Here is an 18,269-nt window from a genome sequence, read left to right as displayed (position 1 = left end):
GGCTCCCTGACTGGGGCGGGGCTTCCTTCTGGGCCGGGGAAATGGGCCTTGGAGAGGGGGCGGGCCCCCTGGCTGGGCGGCGGAGTTGGGGCGGGGCTCCCTGGCTGGGGCGGGGACGGGGGCGGGGCTCCGTGGCTTGGGCGGAGAATGCGGGCGGGGTGTGGGGGCGGGCCCCGTGGCGGGGGCGGGTCTACCTTACTTGGCCGGGGGGGCGGGGCTCCATGGCCGGGGCGGGGCTCCCTGGCTGGGCCGGGGTGGGAGGGGCGGGGCACCGTGGCTGGGGCGGGGCTCCTTGGCTGGACCGTGTGGAGGGGGCGGGGCGGAACGGGGTGATGGGGCTGGGTCAGGTGGAAGGGGCGGGGCTCCCTGGTTGTCCCGGAAACCGCGGCGAGGGCTGCGCGCGCCCCAGTTTCCCGCCTCTCGCTGGGCGGCTCGGGCAACCGGCCAATCAGAGTGAAGGCGCGGCTGGCCCCGCCCATTACACGCCGATGCCCAAGGCGCATGCGTCTTTGGCGAACTGTCTCTCGGGAAATGTGACGGTTTTCTCTCCTGAATGGCGGTGGAGTGTGTTTTCTCTCTGTCGATGCTGCTGAGTAGTTTTGGCCGTTCCTGCTCTTTGAGTCGCGAATTGTACTTCATTTTTTTGATCGTAGAGTAAGACCATAATAAGTTGGAACATGAGGAGGCCATTCTGCCCTTCGAGTTTGCTCCACCATTCACTAGGACCACAGCCTGACCCTACTTTCCTCAGGTCCACGCTCCTGTCTTTATGCTGCAATTCTTGTTTTTCCCGCCTGATCAATAATCTGTTTATTGTGGCCTGAAATGTAAACGAGGACTTTGCCCCACAGCTCTCTGCGGTGAGGTGTTTCAACCATCAGAGAGAAGTTGACCAGATGGGCCAATGGGCTGAGAAGTGGCAGATGGAGTTTAATTCAGATAAATGTGAGGTGCTGCATTTTGGGGAAGCAAATCTTAGCAGGACTTATACACTTAATGGTAAGGTCCTAGGGAGTGTTGCTGAACAAAGAGACCTTGGAGTGCAGGTTCGTAGCTCCTTGAAAGTGGAGTCGCAGGTAGATAGGATAGTGAAGAAGGTGTTTGGTATGGTTTCCTTTATTGGTCAGAGTATTGAGTGCAGGAGTTGGGAGGTCATGTTGTGGCTATACAGGACATTGGTTAGGCCACTGTTGGAATATTGCGTGCAATTCTGGTCTCCTTCCTATCGGAATGATTTTGTGAAACTTGAAAGGGTTCAGAAAAGATTTACAAGGATGTTGCCAGGGTTGGAGGATTTGAGCTACAGGCAGAGGCTGAACAGGCTGGGGCTGTTTTCCCTGAAGCGTCGAAGGCTGAGGGGTGACCTTATAGAGGTTTTTCAAAATTGAGGTGCATTGTTAGGGTGAATAGGCAAGGTCTTATCCCTGGGGTCAGGGAGTCCAGAACTAGAGGGCATAGGTTTAGGGTGAGAGGGGAAAGATATAAAAGAGACCTAAGGGACAACTTTTACACGCAGAGGGTGGTACATGTATGGAATGAGCAGCCAAAGGAAGTGGTGGAGGCTGGTACAATTGCAACATTTAAGAGGCATCTGGATGGGTATATGATTAGGGAGGACTTAGAAGGATATGGGTCAAGTGCTGGCAGGTGGGACTAGATTGGGTTGGGATATCTGGTTGGTATGGACAGGTTGGACCGAAGGGTCTGTTTCTGTGCTGTACATCTCTATGACTGTAGCTCAGATTTATATTGGCACACCTTTAGTCTGAGACTACATTGACTGGTCATAGACTCTCCTTGGGGAGAAATACCCTTTCACCTATCTTGTCAAGCCCCTTAAGAACCCTGTTAAAAATCACACAACACCAGGTTATAGTCCAACAGGTTTAATTGGAAGCACACTAGCTTTCGGAGCGACACTCCTTCACCAGGTGATTGTGGAGGGCTCGATCATAACACAGAATCTATAACAAAAATTTGCAGTGTGATGTAACTGAAATTATACATTGAAGAATTGATTGTCTGTTAAGCCTTTCATCTGTTAGAATACGTGATAGTTGCACTTCTTTCATGTGTAAATCACAAAACCCTTTTTTTTTAAAAGTTGCATTCTCGGGTTAGCTGTTAACAATGGTGATAGATAGACAATATGTTAAAGGTGTTAGCCCCCTGTGTTCTCTAATCACCTGATGAAGGAGTGTCGCTCCGAAAGCTAGTGTGCTTCCAATTAAACCTGTTGGACTATAACCAAGTGTTGTGTGATTTTTAACTTTGTACACCCCAGTCCAACACCGGCATCTCCGAATCTTAAGAACCCTGTGCACCTCATCCTTCTATACTCCAGTAAGTAGTCTCCCAACCTTTTTTTGTATTTATTTGTGGGATGTCAGCATTTATTGCCTGACCTGAATTGCCCTTGACACGATGGTGGTGAGCTGCCTTCTTGAACCACTGCCGTGCACCTGTTTAATCTTTGCTAATAAGACGATCCCTCCATACTGGGGATCATCCTAATAAATATAGGAAACATAGAAGATAGGAGCAGGAGTACGCCGTTTGACCCCTTGAGCCTGATCATTGAACTGCATACCTAAACCCATCCTCCCTCCATATCCCATGATCCCTTTACAAGAACTATATCTACCTCCTTGAAAGCACCATGTTTTGGCCTAAACCACTTCCTGTGATAGTCAATTCCACAGATCACCAGTCTCAAGGTGAAGAATGTTCTCCTCATCTCCATTCTAAAAGGTTTACCCCTTATCCTTAAACTATGACCCCTGATTCTGGACTCTCCCAGCATTGGGAACATCCGTCCTACATCTAACCTTAGTCCTGGATATGTTCACTGAGTTGGGAAGTTGATTTGCAGATTCTTGTAAAGCACTGCTGTACTGTGTCTTCTGGAATTTATTTGGTTACATTTCTGCTGATTCCGATTGCCGGTTCCGGTCGTTCGTTGTAGTGGCCGGTATATTGGGTCAACATCAATGTGCTTGTTGATGGAGTCTGGCTGAGTGTGATGCTTCTAGAATTTCTCTGGCTCACCTCTATTTAACTTGTCCTCTGATTGTTGTGTTGTCTCAGTTGAATTTGTGGTCCTTGTCATATGTGTGTATGGCTACTAGGGACAGTTAGTTATGGCATTTAGTGACTAGTTGGCGTTTGTGAATGCGGATTGCTAATTGCCTGTTTGCCCTATACAACATTTTGTGCAGTCTCTAAATGGAATCCTGTGAATTACATTAGTCTTGCACAACATTAGTCTAGAACCCCTCAATTCCTATTTGTTCAAACGACTATTTACAATGTTTGCTCTGAGTGTCAGGATACTTTTAAACTCTGCAGCCATCCTTTCAAAACATTGATTTTTAATAAGTTCTTTCCCATTTTAATTTACTGTTTTAAAAGCGCAAAAATAAAAGACTTAGTCCTTACTCTCTTTGTATTACTGTTTTGCCAGTAATTCACCTTTAATTCATGTGTAAAGTTTGTATTCCTGTTATAAAAAACAGACAATGCTCAAAATTCCTAGCAGGTTAAGGACATGCACCTGGAAGACCACGCGCCCCCAGCCTTGAAACTGAATTATGTTCAGCTGTGAGAAAAGGGACAGATTTCCGTTTATATAGTTCCTTTTGTGATCACTGGTTTCTCCAAAGTTCTTTAGCATTAGCTGTCCTCCCTCTGTGCTGAGCCTTCAAAAATGTGCAACCCTTCAAGACAACCTCTCTGAAGGTATGGATATCTCCTCATTATGGCACATGGTCCCAACAGTTTATTTTTAACTTGTTTACCACTGCCCAACAGTTTATTTTTAACTTGTTCATACGATATGGATACTGCTGGCTTGGTCAGCATTTACTCCAGACTCCTCCTGCCCTGGAGAAGGTTGGAGTGAGCTTGCCTTCTTGAACTGCTGCAGTCTCTGGGGCTTAGAGCCCTCCATAATGCCATTAGGGAGTGAGTTCCAGGAATTTGACCCAGTGACACCGAAGGAACTGCAGCTTGGAGGGAAACTTGCAGGTAGTGATATTCCCATGTATCCCCTTTGCCTTTCTAAGAAGAGGGAACATGGATCTGCGAGGTGCTTGTTGGCGGAGTTGTGCTAAGTCATTACAATGCATTCTGTAGATGGTGAATCGGTGTTGGAGGAAGTGATACTCTCCTCAGTACTTCAATGTGGATTATGAACTCCAGTCCATCAGACGGAGTTGAACCACGTCCTTCTGACCTGGACAACAGTAGCGATGTCTAGATCAGTGTGGTGTTGGAAAAGCACAGCAGGTCAGGCAGCATCCGAGGATCAAGAAAATCGATGTTTCGGGCAAAAGCCCTTCATCAGGAATAATCTATTCCTGATGAAGGGCTTTTGCCCGAAATGTTGATTTTCCTGCTCCTCGGATACTGCCTGACCTGCTGTGCTTTTCCAGCACTACTCTAATCTAGACTCTGGTTTCCAGCATCTGCAGTCCTTGTTTTTTACCAACAGTAGCGATGTGACCAGCTATGATCTTTTAGTCATTATCCTAATGTGTCTTCATGTAGTTCTGGGTTTATTACTAGATCCTGCCAAGTGCATTCGGACATTTCATATTAGGAGTTTATGTCTTTACACAAATGTACATTTTTATTGTTATTAAATGTTATTAAACTATAGATATGGTATCCTGGTGAACAGGCAGTATCTTTGATAATACTGCCACCTCGTGGTCTACCAGAAAAGTAATGACATTTTATACTGTTATTGAATTATATGCGAAGTAGGAACAAGAATAGGTAATTCAGCCCCTCAAGTCTGCTCTGCCGTTTAATACGATCATGGTCTCATTTCAGCCTAAACCCCATTTCCTGCCTGTACTCCATAACCCTTCAACCCATTACTAATTCAAAATCTTATGTCCTCCACTGCATCGATTCACGATGCTTTGAGAGAGGTTATTCTTCCTGAACTCTTTTAAATCTGTCACTGTCATGGAAAATTACCAGGAGATATGGAGAGTTCTTCAAGATGATCTTTTATTTGCAGACAAAAGCCGTGACAACCAAAATGCGAATTCACAATTGTCCCCGAACCTCGGGGTCTGTTATTTTTTATATACCTTTTAGTTATCATGCTTTCTTCGAGTTTATCAGTGTGTCCAATTGTGTTAGTCAGGGCTATCTTTCTGCAGTTATTCAACAAACCAATGATGTTAGTTCATGTTATGTCTCTACTTCTGCCACTATGATTTTTCCTACTTCAAACTTAATCTTACTTTATTACGATTAGATATTTACCATTACATCTGCCACAATGGTCTTCAGCCCTTGGTTGACCCTATTACATAATGCTAACATTTACTCATATGCCACGTGCTTTGATTAACCTGATTATGCTGCCATTGGTACCTAACCTAATTATACTACCTGACTAACATAATTATACCACCGTTGTTCTATATTCGATTGATGTAGTATTTCTTAGATTAGATTAGATTAGATTACCTACAGTGTGGAAACAGGCCCTTCGGCCCAACAAGCCCACACCGACCCTCCGAAGAGAAACCAACTCCCCCTATATTTACCCCTGACTAATCCACCTAACACTATGTGCAATTTAGCATGGCCAATACACCTAAGCTGCACATCTTTTGGTCTGTGGGAGGAAACCGGAGCACCTGAAGGAAACCCATGCAGATACGGGGAGAATGTGCAAACTCCACACAGACAGTTGCCCGAGGCGGGAATTGAACCTGGGTCCCTGGTACTGTGAGGCAGCAGTGCTAACCATGAGCCACCGTGCTGCCCCCCCCCCCCCCCCCCATAACATTCCACCGATTCTCATGTTTATGCCTTCACATGCCCTTATGCTATTTATTTTCCATACCACCACACATTCTAAAACTATGACCTTTTGTTTTAGATTGCCCTATATGGAGAAACATCTTTAAGTCTACTTTGTCAATCCTCATGAGCATCTTTCATTTGTTTTTATTCATTCATGACATGAGGGCATCACTGACTAGGCCCAGCATTTATTGCCCATCCCTAATTGCCCAGAGGGCAGTTAAGAGTCAGCCACATTGCTGTGGGTCTGGAGTCAAAATCTAGTGAGTATAGGCCAACACCGCTCAATCTCTCCCACTAAGACGAGCCTGATAGTTGATAGTGATTACGTGATCACCATTAAACTAACTCAATTTTTATTCCAGATTTTTTTATTTAATCCAATTTTCAACATCTGCTCTGATGAACATTGCCCTTAAGCGCTAGAATACTTGTGCTTTACCAGCGCCTAGAATACTTGTCCAGTGAAAAGTTAAATATCACACAACACCTGGTTATAGTCCTACAGGTTTATTTGGAAGCACTAGCTTTCGGAGTAGTGCTCCTTCACCAGGTAGTTGTGGAATATAAGATCGTAAGACACAGAGTTTATAGCAAAAGTTTACAGTGTGATGCAACTGAAATGATATGTTGAAAAAAGACCTGGATTGTTTGTTAAGTTTCTCATCTTTTAGAAAGACCATGTTGGTTTCAGTTCTTTCACATGTAAATCCCAGAACGTTTTTTAAAGCCACATTCTCAAATGAACTTTAACAATTCACCCCACAAACTTATGGGTGTGTGGGGGGGATGGGGGAGGGGTGAGTGTCTGTGAGATAGTATGTGTATATGTGTGAGCATAAAGGGATATAAGTCTGTGAGAGGATGAGGGGTGTGTATGTGTGAGCGTATGAGAGAGAGCTTGTGTATGAGAGAGGGTCTGAGTGAGTTTGTGTGCGAGAGTGTAAGGTGCCATGGGGTCACCTGTAGTGTGACATGAACCCAAGATCCCAGATGAGGCCATCCACAGCGGTACCGAACTTGGCTATCAGCCTCTGCTTGGCCACTTTGCGTTGTTGCCTGTCCCAAAGTCCACCTTGGAGGATGGTCACCCGAAGATCCGAGGCCGAATGTTCGAGACCACAGTGGTGTTCCCCGACTGGGAGGGAACATTCCAGGCTGGGGATTGTTGGGCCGTGTCCATTCATCTATTGCCATAGCCTGTGAGAGAACCCCTCTGGCTATGTCGAAGGCATCTTGAAACCCTACTATACAGGGGACCCCCGTCTTCTGTCAAGACACTACAGATTTCTTGCAGAAACTCAGCACCCACGGATTGGTTGAACTGGGAACATTCCTCGTCACAATGGACATTTCAGCACTCTACACCAGCATCCCCCACAATGACGGCATCGCGGCAACAGCCTCAGTACTCAACACCAACTGCTGGCAATTTCCAAGCATCGTCCTACAACTCATCTGCTTCATCCTCGACCACAAGGTTTTCACCTTTGACAACCTGTTCTTCATCCAGACACACACAACAGCCCTGAGGCATGGTACATTGGTGAGACTAAGCTGAGGCTACGGCAATGAATGAATGGACACCGCACAACAGTTGCCAGCTGGAGTGTTCCATTCCAGTTGGGGAACACTTCAGCGGTCTGGGACATTTGGCCTCGGACCTTCGGGTGACCATCCTCCAAGGCGGAATTCAGGACAGACAACGCAAAGTGGTCAAGCAGAGGCTGATAGCCAAGTTTGGTGCCCATGGGAATGCCTCAACCAGGACCCACTACAGGTGACCCCACTGTAATATACTGTACACTGTCTCGCGCACACACGCACTCATACAAAAGCTCTCTCTCATACGCTCACACATACACACACCCCACACTCTCACCCACACACGCACCCTCTCACAGACTTATACCCCTTTACACTCACATACATACACTCTCTCACAGACACTCACCACCACTCCCCCCTACACACACCCACGTGCGCACAAAATACATATATAAGTGAATTTGTGCTTGCATAATTACATTTTAATTTACTCAAAAACTGCACGAATTCATGTAGTATTCTGTAAATCCCTTTTTTAGAAATTGAATCAGTCTGAACATTGCGGCATAGACAGACAGACTTTAACCTCACTCCATCAATCCATTATCTGAGCTGACATGGCACCTATTGTTAAAGTTCATTTGAGAATGTAACTTTGAAAAAAGTTCTGGGATTTACTTATGAAAGAACTGAGACCAAAATAGTCACTCTAAGAGATGAGAGACTTAACAAACAATCCAGGTCTTTTTCAATATATCATTTCAGTTGCATCACACTAAACTTTTGCTATAAATTCTGTGTCTTACAATCTTATACTCCACAACCACCTGATGAAGGAGCAGTGCTCCAAAACTAGTGCGTCCAAATAAACCTTTGGACTATTACCTGGTGTTGTGTGATTTTTAACTTTGTACACCCCAGTTCAACACTGGGACCTCTAAATCATTCACAGTGAAATTACCACTGCACCACTGAATCAAGTGCAGACCAGACCAAACATAGACATGAGATTTCCTTCCTTAAAGGTGTATTTTTTTTACAAATCATTCAGAGAATGTCAGCATGCTGGTGGGCCAATGTTTCTGGCCTAGTCCCAATCACCTTTGAGAGGTAGTAGTGAGAGGGTCGTAGTACTCTAGTCCTTTTGACATAGGAACAGCCTCACTGCTATAATAAAAACAAAATACTGCAGATGCTCGAGATCGGAAATTTTAAAAAGTGTTTGAGAAACTCAGCAGGCCTAACAGCATTTATGGAGAAAGGAAGTTATGTTTTGAGTCTAATGACTTTCTTCGGAATTTGCCCACATTGCAGTTAGACAAGGAGTTCCACGATTTTGACCCAGTGACGCTAAAGGAACAGTGATACATTTCCAACTCAGAATGGTGAGTGGCTTGGAGGGGAATTTGTAGGCAGTGGTGTTCCTATGTATCTGCTGCCCTTGTGCTTCTAGGTGGAAATGGTCTTGGGTTTAAAAGTTGTCTCAATTGCCTTGGTGAATTTCTGCCCTGCATTTTGTAACTGGTACACACTGCTGCTACTGAGCGTTGGAGGTGGGGGAAGTGAATGTTGGATGTGGTGCCGGTCAAATGAGCTTATTTGTCCTGGATATTGTGAAGCTAAATGAGTGTTGTTGGAGCTGCACCCATTCAGACAAGTGGGTAATATTTCATCACACTCCTGACTTTGCCTTGTAAATGGCAGCTAGGCTTTGGAGAGTCAGGAGGTACGTTACTCAGATTCACAAACATTTTACAGTGCAGAATTAGGCTATTCAGCCCATCTTGTGAAACAAGCATTATTACCTACTGCAAATCATTCCCCTTTTCCCCATCCCTTGCATGTTATTTCTATCCAAATAATCATCCAATACCGTCTTGAATACCTCAACTGAACCCGCCTCCACCACACTTCCAGGCAATGAATTCCACACCCTAACGACTCAGTGTGAGAAACTTCTTTCTTACCTGCATTTGCTCCTTTTGAAAAGCACTTTAAATCTGTAAGATTCCTTGTCTCTGACCATCTCTTGTAGCCACCGTATTTATATGTCTAATCCAGTTCAGTTCTGGTCAATGGTAACTCCCTGGATGATGTTGGTGCGGTTCTCAGTGATGGTAATGCCATTAAATGTCATGGGTTGATGGTTAGAATCTTTCTTGTTGAACATAGCGGTTGCCTGACGGTTTTTAAGGTAAGGAGAGATTGGTTCAACTGGGCCTCTTCACTAGAAGGATGAGAGGGCATCTGATTGAAACGTATATAATTGTAACAGGGCTGGATAGAGGACGGAGGATGTTTCCTTTGGTTATAGACACCCTAACCAGGGGACACAGTCTCAGGATAGACAGTAAACCATTTAGGGTTGAGATGAGAAAAATTATCTTCCCTCAAAGGGTTAACCTGTGGACTTCACTATCACCAAAGGCTGAGTAACTGAAATGAAACCCAAACATATAAATAGAAAGCAGGAATCATGTATACTGCTTTGCCTGAGGCCCATTGAAGATGTTACGTAGTAGAGTGACGAAATGTCTGGAAATGACCCTCCCAGCTCAGCGAGCAAACTTACATCCAGAACTGAATATATTCATTAAGGAGTTAGATAAACTTTTAGGTTTTAAATGCATCAAGGTGAGCTTATGGGAATATGGCATTGAGATAGAGGATCACCATGATCATGTTGAATGGTGGAGCAGTCTCATATGGCAAAATGGTCTACTCCTGCTCCTAATTTCCATGTTTCTCTGTCACTCTCACCTTACCTCTGAAATGCAGCACTTTTGTCCATGTTTGAACCAAGGTCATAACGAAGTCAGGAGCTGAGTGGGCGTCACTGAGCAGGTTATTGCTGAGCACGTGCTGCCTGCTCTGTCTGTAGATGACTTCCATCACTTTACTGATTATCGAGAGTAAACTGACAGGGCTGTAATTGTCTGGATTGGATTTGTCCTGCTTTTTGTGGAGAGGACATGTCTGGACAATTTTCCATGTTGTTGGTTAGATGCCATTGTTGTATCTGTACTGGAACAGCTTGGCTAGGGAGTAGCAAGTTTTCAGTATTATTGCCAGAATGTTGTCAGGGCCCATAGCCCTTGCAGTATCCAGTATTTCCAGCCATTTCTTGATATCACATGCAGCAAAACAAATTGGCTGAAGGCTGGCATCTGTGATTCTGGGACCTCTGGATGAGACCTAGGACACTTGGCACTTTTGGCTGAAGATTTTTGCAGGTTTATCATTTGTGCTGCTTTCCCTCATCATCGAGAATGGGGATCTTTGTGGAGTCTTGTCCTCTTGCAGCGTTTATCACTTCACACTCCTCCAAGTCTGCTTTGCGGTACCTGATCGACTGCATGCTCTTTATAGGCAAAAGTGAGGACTGCAGATGCTGCAGATCAGTGTCGGGAGTGTGGTGCTGGAAAAGCACAGCAGGTCAGGCAGCATCTGAGGAGCAGGAGAATCGATGTATTGGGCAAAAGCCTGAATGAGACTGGGAGTCTAGGGGACGGTGAGATAAATGGGAGGGGGTTGGGGCTGGGGGGAAGGTAGCTGAGAGTGCAATAGGTGGATGGAGGTGGGGGTAATGGTGATAGGTCAGAGGGGAGGGTGGAGTGGATAGATGGGAAGAAAGATGGCCTACTCGCAGAGTGCTTCAGAGAACATCTCCGGTACGCCCCCACCAACCAACCCCACTGCCCTGTGGCTGAACCCTTCAACTCCCCCTCCCACTCCACTAAGGACATGCTGATCCTGGGCCTACTCCATCACCACACCCTAACCATCTGAAGCCTCATCTCCCACCTCGGGACCCTCCAATCCTATGGCATCAATGTAGATTTCACCGCCCTCATGACCTGTTCATCTTCCTTCCCATCTATCCGCTCCACCCTCCCCTCTGACCTATCACCATTACCCACCTCCATTCACCTATTGCACTCCAAGCTACCTTCACCACAGCCCCACCCCCTCCAATTTATCTCTCCATCCCCTAGACTCCCAGCCTCATTCCTGATAAAGGGCTTTTGCCCAAAACATTGATTCTCCTGCTCCTCGGATGCTGCCTGACCTGCTGTGCTTTTCCAGCACCACAGTCTCGACTGCATGCTTTTCATAACTGCCTCACATTGACCCTGAACTGGTTCACATTATTCCCTATGTAGTTTTACTCTCCTGGGCTGTTTGAATTTGAATTGAATTTATTGTCACATGTACCAAGCACAGTGAAAATCTTTGTCTTGCGAGCGTTACAGGCAGATCACAGAGTGAAGTAGCACAGATAAGTGAATAATAGGTAAACAGCGGCAAAAACAAAAACACAGGTACGGCCGAATGTTTGTGAGTTTGAAAGCCCATTCAGTATTCTAATAATGGGGTAGAAACCATTATGAAACCGGCTGGTGCGTGTGTTCAGGCTTCTGTACCTAGTAGTTCTGAGCGGATACACACTTCATACTTATCCTGAACAGTCTTACACTCTTTGTCTGCTTCTCAATGCTCTCGGTCTACTACACAGTGATCCTCACCTGCTGCCTACTTCCCAAGCAGTTAGAATCATAAAGAACACCTCACCTTCCAGACAGCCTCACCAGTATCCAAATCTCTCCTCCACCCACCCCATCCCAGATCCAACCCCTCGACTCAGCTCCACCCTCTTGACCTGACCTACCTGTCCATCTTGCTTCCTTTTTTTTAATTTTTTTTTATTTGTTTTCTTTTTTGTTCTTTTTTTTCTTTTTTTTCTTTTTCTTTTTTCTTTTTTCTGCTGCGTGCAACACCCTCCACCCCAGATCCCCGCATCTCCTGTTTATATATATATTTTTTTCTTTATTTTATCCCCAGCACCCATGGTGTGTGTGTGCAGGTGTGAGACACAGTGAAAGACACAAAGTGCACCAATCTTTATTCAATTTCCACCACCAGGAAGATAGGAAAACACCCGGGTGGCCAGTGACAAACACTGCCCTTCACATCAAAGGGCAATGCTGTGTGATTCCATCTTGCTTCCTAGCTATCCACTCCACCCTTCCCACTGACTATCACCATTCCGACTAATTTTCCCCCAGCCCCAACCCCTCCCTATTTATTTCTCAGCCCTCTTCTCTCTCATAACTCCCGATGAAGGGTTACAGCCCAAATGTGAACTGTCTTGCTCCTCAGATGCTGCCTGGCCTGCTGTGCTTTTTTCCAGCACCACACTTTATTGACTCTGAAATCTTCAGCATCTGCACTCCTTACTATGTCGGAGAATCATAAGGATTTACAGCACTGGTAAGAGGTCCTTCAGCCCATCTTTTTGCAAACCCATCTACTCTAATCCAACATCCCACTGGGCGAAAGTGAGGACTGCAAATGCTGGAGATCAGAGTCTAGATTAGAGTGGTACTGGAAAAGCAAAGTAGGTCAGGCAGCATTCGAGGAGCAGGAAAATTGACGCTTCAGGCAAAAGCCCTTCATCAGGAATTTTGTCCGAAACATCGATTCTCCTGCTCCTTGGATGCTGCCTGACCTGCTGTGCTTTTCCAGCACCACTCTAATCTAAGAGTCCAACATCCTAGTACTTGGTCTTACATGCTATGGTTCAAATAGGTGGGCTAAACTTATTCGTGGTAAATTGAGCAATGAAGGGATGTACAAAAGATGTTCAATTTGACATTAAGGGATTATTGTAAGTGAAGAAGGCCCAAAAACAGGTTCTGGGATAGGGTCACTGGAGCTGAAACGTTAACTCCGATTTCTCTGTACAGATGCTGACAGACCTGCTGAGTATTGCAGCAATTTCGGTTTTTGTTTCTGATTTCCAGCATCCAGAGTTCTTTTGGTTTTAACACAAAATCGAAAGGGGGGGGGGGAAACTACAATTCCCAGAAGGGATCTGGTGCAAGCCACCGGAAGAGGCGAGGCCCGGAGCTGATGGATGGCGCGGTTATCCAATAGACGAGCGCAACGGTGAAGGTCACCGCCCCTTTGGGCTCGGCCGCACCAATCAGGTGACGGAGGCTCGAGACGGCAGCAACGGCGAGCTGGGCGGGCAGAGGGTGATGGAGAGTCTGTGAGACGGCGCCTGGTTGCCCCCTCACTCCTTGGTTCAACGGCAGGAGAGCCGCCCGCCCCATGAAGAAGGGCCGGAGGCCGAGTCTGAGAGGCTCGGCGACCGTTAGCGGTTGCCGGAGAGCGGCAGGTGAGCAGAGGGGTGGGGGTGAGAGGGATGGGGGCAGGAGGTGAGGGGGTGGGGGCTGGGGTTGAGAGGGGTGGGGGTGAGAGGTGGGGCTGGGGGTGAGACGGGGGGGTGAGAGGGGTGGGGGTGGGATGGGGTGAGGGGGGTGGGGATGGGGGCAGGAGGTGAGGGGGTGGGGGTGAGAGGGTTGGGGCTGGGGGTGAGGCGTGGGGCTGGGGGTGAGAAGGGTTGGGGCTGGGGTGGGGGTGAGAGGGGTGGGGGCTGGGGGTGAGAGGAGTTGGGGGGGGTGAGAGGGGTGGGGGTGAGAGGGGTTGGGGGTGGGGGTGAGGGCGGTTGGGGGTGAGGGGGGCTGGGGTGGGGGGGGTTGGGGCTGGGGAGGGGGGGTTGGGGCTGGGGCTGGGGTGGGGGTGAGGGGGGGTTGGGGTGAGGGGGGTGGGGCTGGGGCTAGGGTGGGGGTGAGATGGGTTGGGGGTGGGGTGGGGGTGAGAGGGGGAGGGGGAGAAGAGGAGGAGAAATGGGAGAGACCCACCGCGAGACGCAGGAAGGGGGACAGACCCAGGAACAGGTACATGCTGGCAGTACACGCTGTCAGTGTGTGTGTACGCACCGGGACTGGGCTGGCAGTGCACACTGTGTCAGTGTATGTGTGTACACACCGGGACTGGGCTGGCAGTACACGCTGTCTGTGTGTGTGTGTACACACCGGGACTGGGCTGGCAGTATACACTGTGTCAGTGTGTGTGTGTACACACCGGGACTGGGCTGGCAGTACACACTGTGTCAGTGTGTGTGTACAACCCAGGACTGGGCTGGCAGTACATGCTGTGTCAGTGTGTGTGTGTACAACCCAGGACTGTGCTGGCAGTACATGCTGTGTCAGTGTGTGTGTGTACACACCGGGACTGGGCTGGCAGTGCACACTGTGTCAGTGTGTGTGTGTGTACACACCGGGACTGGGCTGGCAGTACACGCTGTGTCAGTGTGTGTGTGTACACCGAGACTGGGCTGGCAGTACACACTGTGTCAGTGTGTGTGTACAACCCAGGACTGGGCTGGCAGTACATGCTGTGTCAGTGTGTGTGTGTACACACCGGGACTGGGCTGGCAGTACATGCTCTGTCTGTGTGTGTGTATACACACCGGGACTGGGCTGGCAGTACACACTGTGTCAGTGTGTGTGTGTGTACACTGGAACTGGGCTGGCAGTACAAACTGTTTCAGTGTGTGTGTGTACACCGAGACTGGGCTGGCAGTACACGCTGTGTCAGTGTGTGTGTGTACACCGAGACTGGGCTGGCAGTACACGCTGTGTCAGTGTGTGTGTGTACACCGAGACTGGGCTGGCAGTACACACTGTGTCAGTGTGTGTGTACAACCCAGGACTGGGCTGGCAGTACATGCTGTGTCAGTGTGTGTGTGTGTGTATACACACCGGGACTGGGCTGGCAGTACACGCTCTGTCTGTGTGTGTGTGTGTGTGTGTGTGTGTGTACACACACCAGGACTGGGCTGGCAGTACACACTGTGTCAGTGTGTGTGTACAGACCGGGACTGGGCTGGCAGTACACACTGTGTCCTTGTCAGTGTGTGTGTGTACACCCCAGGACTGGGCTGGCAGTACACACTGCGTCAGTGTGTGTGTATATACACACTGGGACTGGGCTGGCAGTACACTCTGTGTCAGTGTGTGTGTACAGTCCGGGACTGGGCTGGCAGTACACACTGTGTCCTTGTCAGTGTGTGTGTGTACACCCCAGGACTGGGCTGGCAGTACACACTGCGTCAGTGTGTGTGTGTGTGTACACACCGGGACTGGGCTGGCAGTACACACTGCGTCAGTGTGTGTGTGTACACACCGGGACTGGGCTGGCAGTACACGCTGTGTCTGTGTGTGTGTGTGTGTGTATACACACCGGGTCTGGGCTGGCAGTACATGCTGTGTCTGTGTGTGTGTGTGTACACTGGAACTGGGCTGGCAGTACAATCTGTTTCAGTGTGTGTGTGTACACACCGGGACTGGGCTGGCAGTACACGCTGTGTGTGTGTATACACACCGGGACTGGGCTGGCAGTACACGCTGTGTGTGTGTGTGTACACACCGGGACTGGGCTGGCAGTACACGCTGTGTCTGTGTGTGTGTACACACCGGGACTGGGCTGGCAGTACACAGTGTCTGTGTGTGTGTGTGTACACACCGGGACTGGGCTGGCAGTACAAACTGTGTCACTGTGTGTGTGTACACTGGGACTGGGCTGGCAGTACACGCTGTGTCAGTGTGTGTGTGTACACCGAGACTGGGCTGGCAGTACACGCTGTGTCAGTGTGTGTGTGTACATCGAGACTGGGCTGGCAGTACACGCTGTGTCAGTGTGTGTGTACACCGAGACTGGGCTGGCAGTACACGCTGTGTCAGTGTGTGTGTGTACACTGGAACTGTGCTGGCAGTACACGCTGTGTCTGTGTGTGTGTGTCTGTATGTGTGTGTACACCCCGGGACTGGCTGGCAGTACACACGGTGTCAGTGCGTGTGTGTGTACACACCGGGACTGGGCTGGCAGTACACGCTGTGTCAGTGTGTGTGTACACACCGGGACTGGGCTGGCAGTACACACTGTGTCAGTGTGTGTGTACACACCGGGACTGGGCTGGCAGTACACACTGTGTCAGTGTGTGTGTAAACACCAGGACTGGGCTGGCAGTACACGCTGTGTCAGTGTGTGTGTGTGTACACCGGGACTGGGCTGGCAGTACACACTGTGTCTGTATGTGTGTGTACACCCCGGGACTGGCTGGCAGTACACACGGTGTCAGTGTGTGTGTGTGTGTGTGTGTGTGTATACACACTGGGACTGGGCTGGCAGTACACTCTGTGTCAGTGTGTGTGTACAGACCGGGACTGGGCTGGCAGTACACACTGTGTCTGTGTCAGTGTGTGTGTGTACACCCCAGGACTGGGCTGGCAGTACACACTGCGTCAGTGTGTGTGTGTACACACCGAGACTGGGCTGGCAGTACACGCTGTGTCTGTGTGTGTGTGTACACACCGGGACTGGGCTGGCAGTACACGCTGTGTCTGTGTGTGTGTGTGTATACACACCGGGTCTGGGCTGGCAGTACATGCTGTGTCTGTGTGTGTGTGTGTACACTGGAACTGGGCTGGCAGTACAAACTGTTTCAGTGTGTGTGTGTACACCGAGACTGGGCTGGCAGTACACGCTGTGTCAGTGTGTGTGTGTGTACACCGAGACTGGGCTGGCAGTACACACTGTGTCAGTGTGTGTGTACAACCCAGGACTGGCTGGCAGTACACACTGTGTCAGTGTGTGTGTGTATACACACCGGGACTGGGCTGGCAGTACACGCTGTGTCTGTGTGTGTGTGTGTATACACACCGGGACTGGGCTGGCAGTACACGCTGTGTCAATGTGTGTGTGTACACACCAGGACTGGGCTGGCAGTACACACTGTGTCAGTGTGTGTGTGTGTACACCGAGACTGGGCTGGCAGTACACACTGTGTCAGTGTGTGTGTACAACCCAGGACTGGGCTGGCAGTACACGCTCTGTCAGTGTGTGTGTGTACACTGGAACTGGGCTGGCAGTACAAACTGTGTCAGTGTGTGTGTGTACACTGAGACTGGGCTGGCAGTACACGCTGTGTCAGTGTGTGTGTGTGTGTGTACACCGAGACTGGGCTGGCAGTACACGCTGTGTCAGTGTGTGTATGTACACCGAGACTCGGCTGGCAGTACACACTGTGTCAGTGTGTGTGTACAACCGAGGACTGGGCTGGCAGTACACGCTGTGTCAGTGTCCGTGTGTGTGTACACCCCAGGACTGGGCTGGCAGTACACACTGTGTCAGTGTGTGTGCGCTCACACCGGGACTGGGCTGGCAGTACACACTGTGTCAGTGTGTGTACGCACTGTGTCAGCGTGTGCGCGTGCGCGTACGTGCACTGGGACTGGGCTGGCAGCGCACGCTGTGTCCACTCATCGTCTTTGAGTTCAACAACTCTGAACCCCAAGTTAAATTAGAGTTTCGCTCTGACAAGAGCCCCCTAATGTGTTATGGACCTGGCCAGAACCCCACAAAATATTTTAAGAAGGTATCCTGGACTGTAACTTTTTCTTATTTTAAAGACAGATGTGACGTGAGTATTCCAGGTGTGACATCAAATCCTTCGGCTTTAAACAAAACAGATATTTTTAAACATTACAGTTGGAATGCGAACAAAAGAAAACAAAATTTGGACTAACTTAACTATTGGAAAATGTTACTGAACCGATAAAGTAATTATTACTAATGATCAGTTCCAATACATCAATATCCCACAAACACACTGCTTGTCGAAAAGGTAAATCCAAACCCAGATTCTTACAGGCAGGAGGGAGCATCATAAAGAGAGAGATTTCAGAGAAAGTCAGAGGAGTTCTTTACTGAAGCTTGTGACTCTCCTGGAATCACACACCTTGTGACTGCAAAAGCTAAAACAAACTAGAAAACGCCTGAACTGGGAGAACTCCCCTTCAATTGTTAAACCAGCCTTTTCCGAGACTCTTTGGCACCTCTGCCTTTATGACCTCACCTCCAAAAAACACAAGGTCCAAATAACCATTTTAAATTGACAGCATCGTCACACCGCTATTCGATAAAATAGTGGCTGTTCTGATTATTCCACATTTCTACCAACCCCCAATAATTTTTCACCTCCT

General features: G+C 48.5%; 1 protein-coding gene across 2 annotated transcripts in view; it reads left to right on the top strand.

Annotated features, from left to right (window-relative positions):
- Positions 1–3,462: 3,462 nt before the first annotated feature.
- Positions 3,463–18,269, top strand: part of LOC122550197 (TBC1 domain family member 20) — a 59,324-nt gene continuing 44,517 nt past the window's right edge. Inside the window, exon 1 of one of the 2 annotated variants that reach the window (XM_087987669.1) lies at positions 3,463–4,026. In XM_087987669.1, coding sequence (XP_087843795.1) covers positions 3,951–4,026 — 76 coding nt within the window. In that variant the 5' untranslated portion in view covers positions 3,463–3,950. Of the gene's footprint in view, positions 4,027–13,399; positions 13,559–18,269 lie in introns of those variants that run through there. The other variant, XM_043690940.2, reaches the window with a different exon arrangement.

Source organism: Chiloscyllium plagiosum, unplaced genomic scaffold, assembly GCF_037043375.1.
Source record: "Chiloscyllium plagiosum isolate Xiang-an unplaced genomic scaffold, Cpla_swu_hap1 HiC_scaffold_5, whole genome shotgun sequence".
Lineage (NCBI taxonomy): Eukaryota > Metazoa > Chordata > Chondrichthyes > Orectolobiformes > Hemiscylliidae > Chiloscyllium > Chiloscyllium plagiosum.
This window is presented reverse-complemented; position numbering and strand designations above follow the sequence as displayed.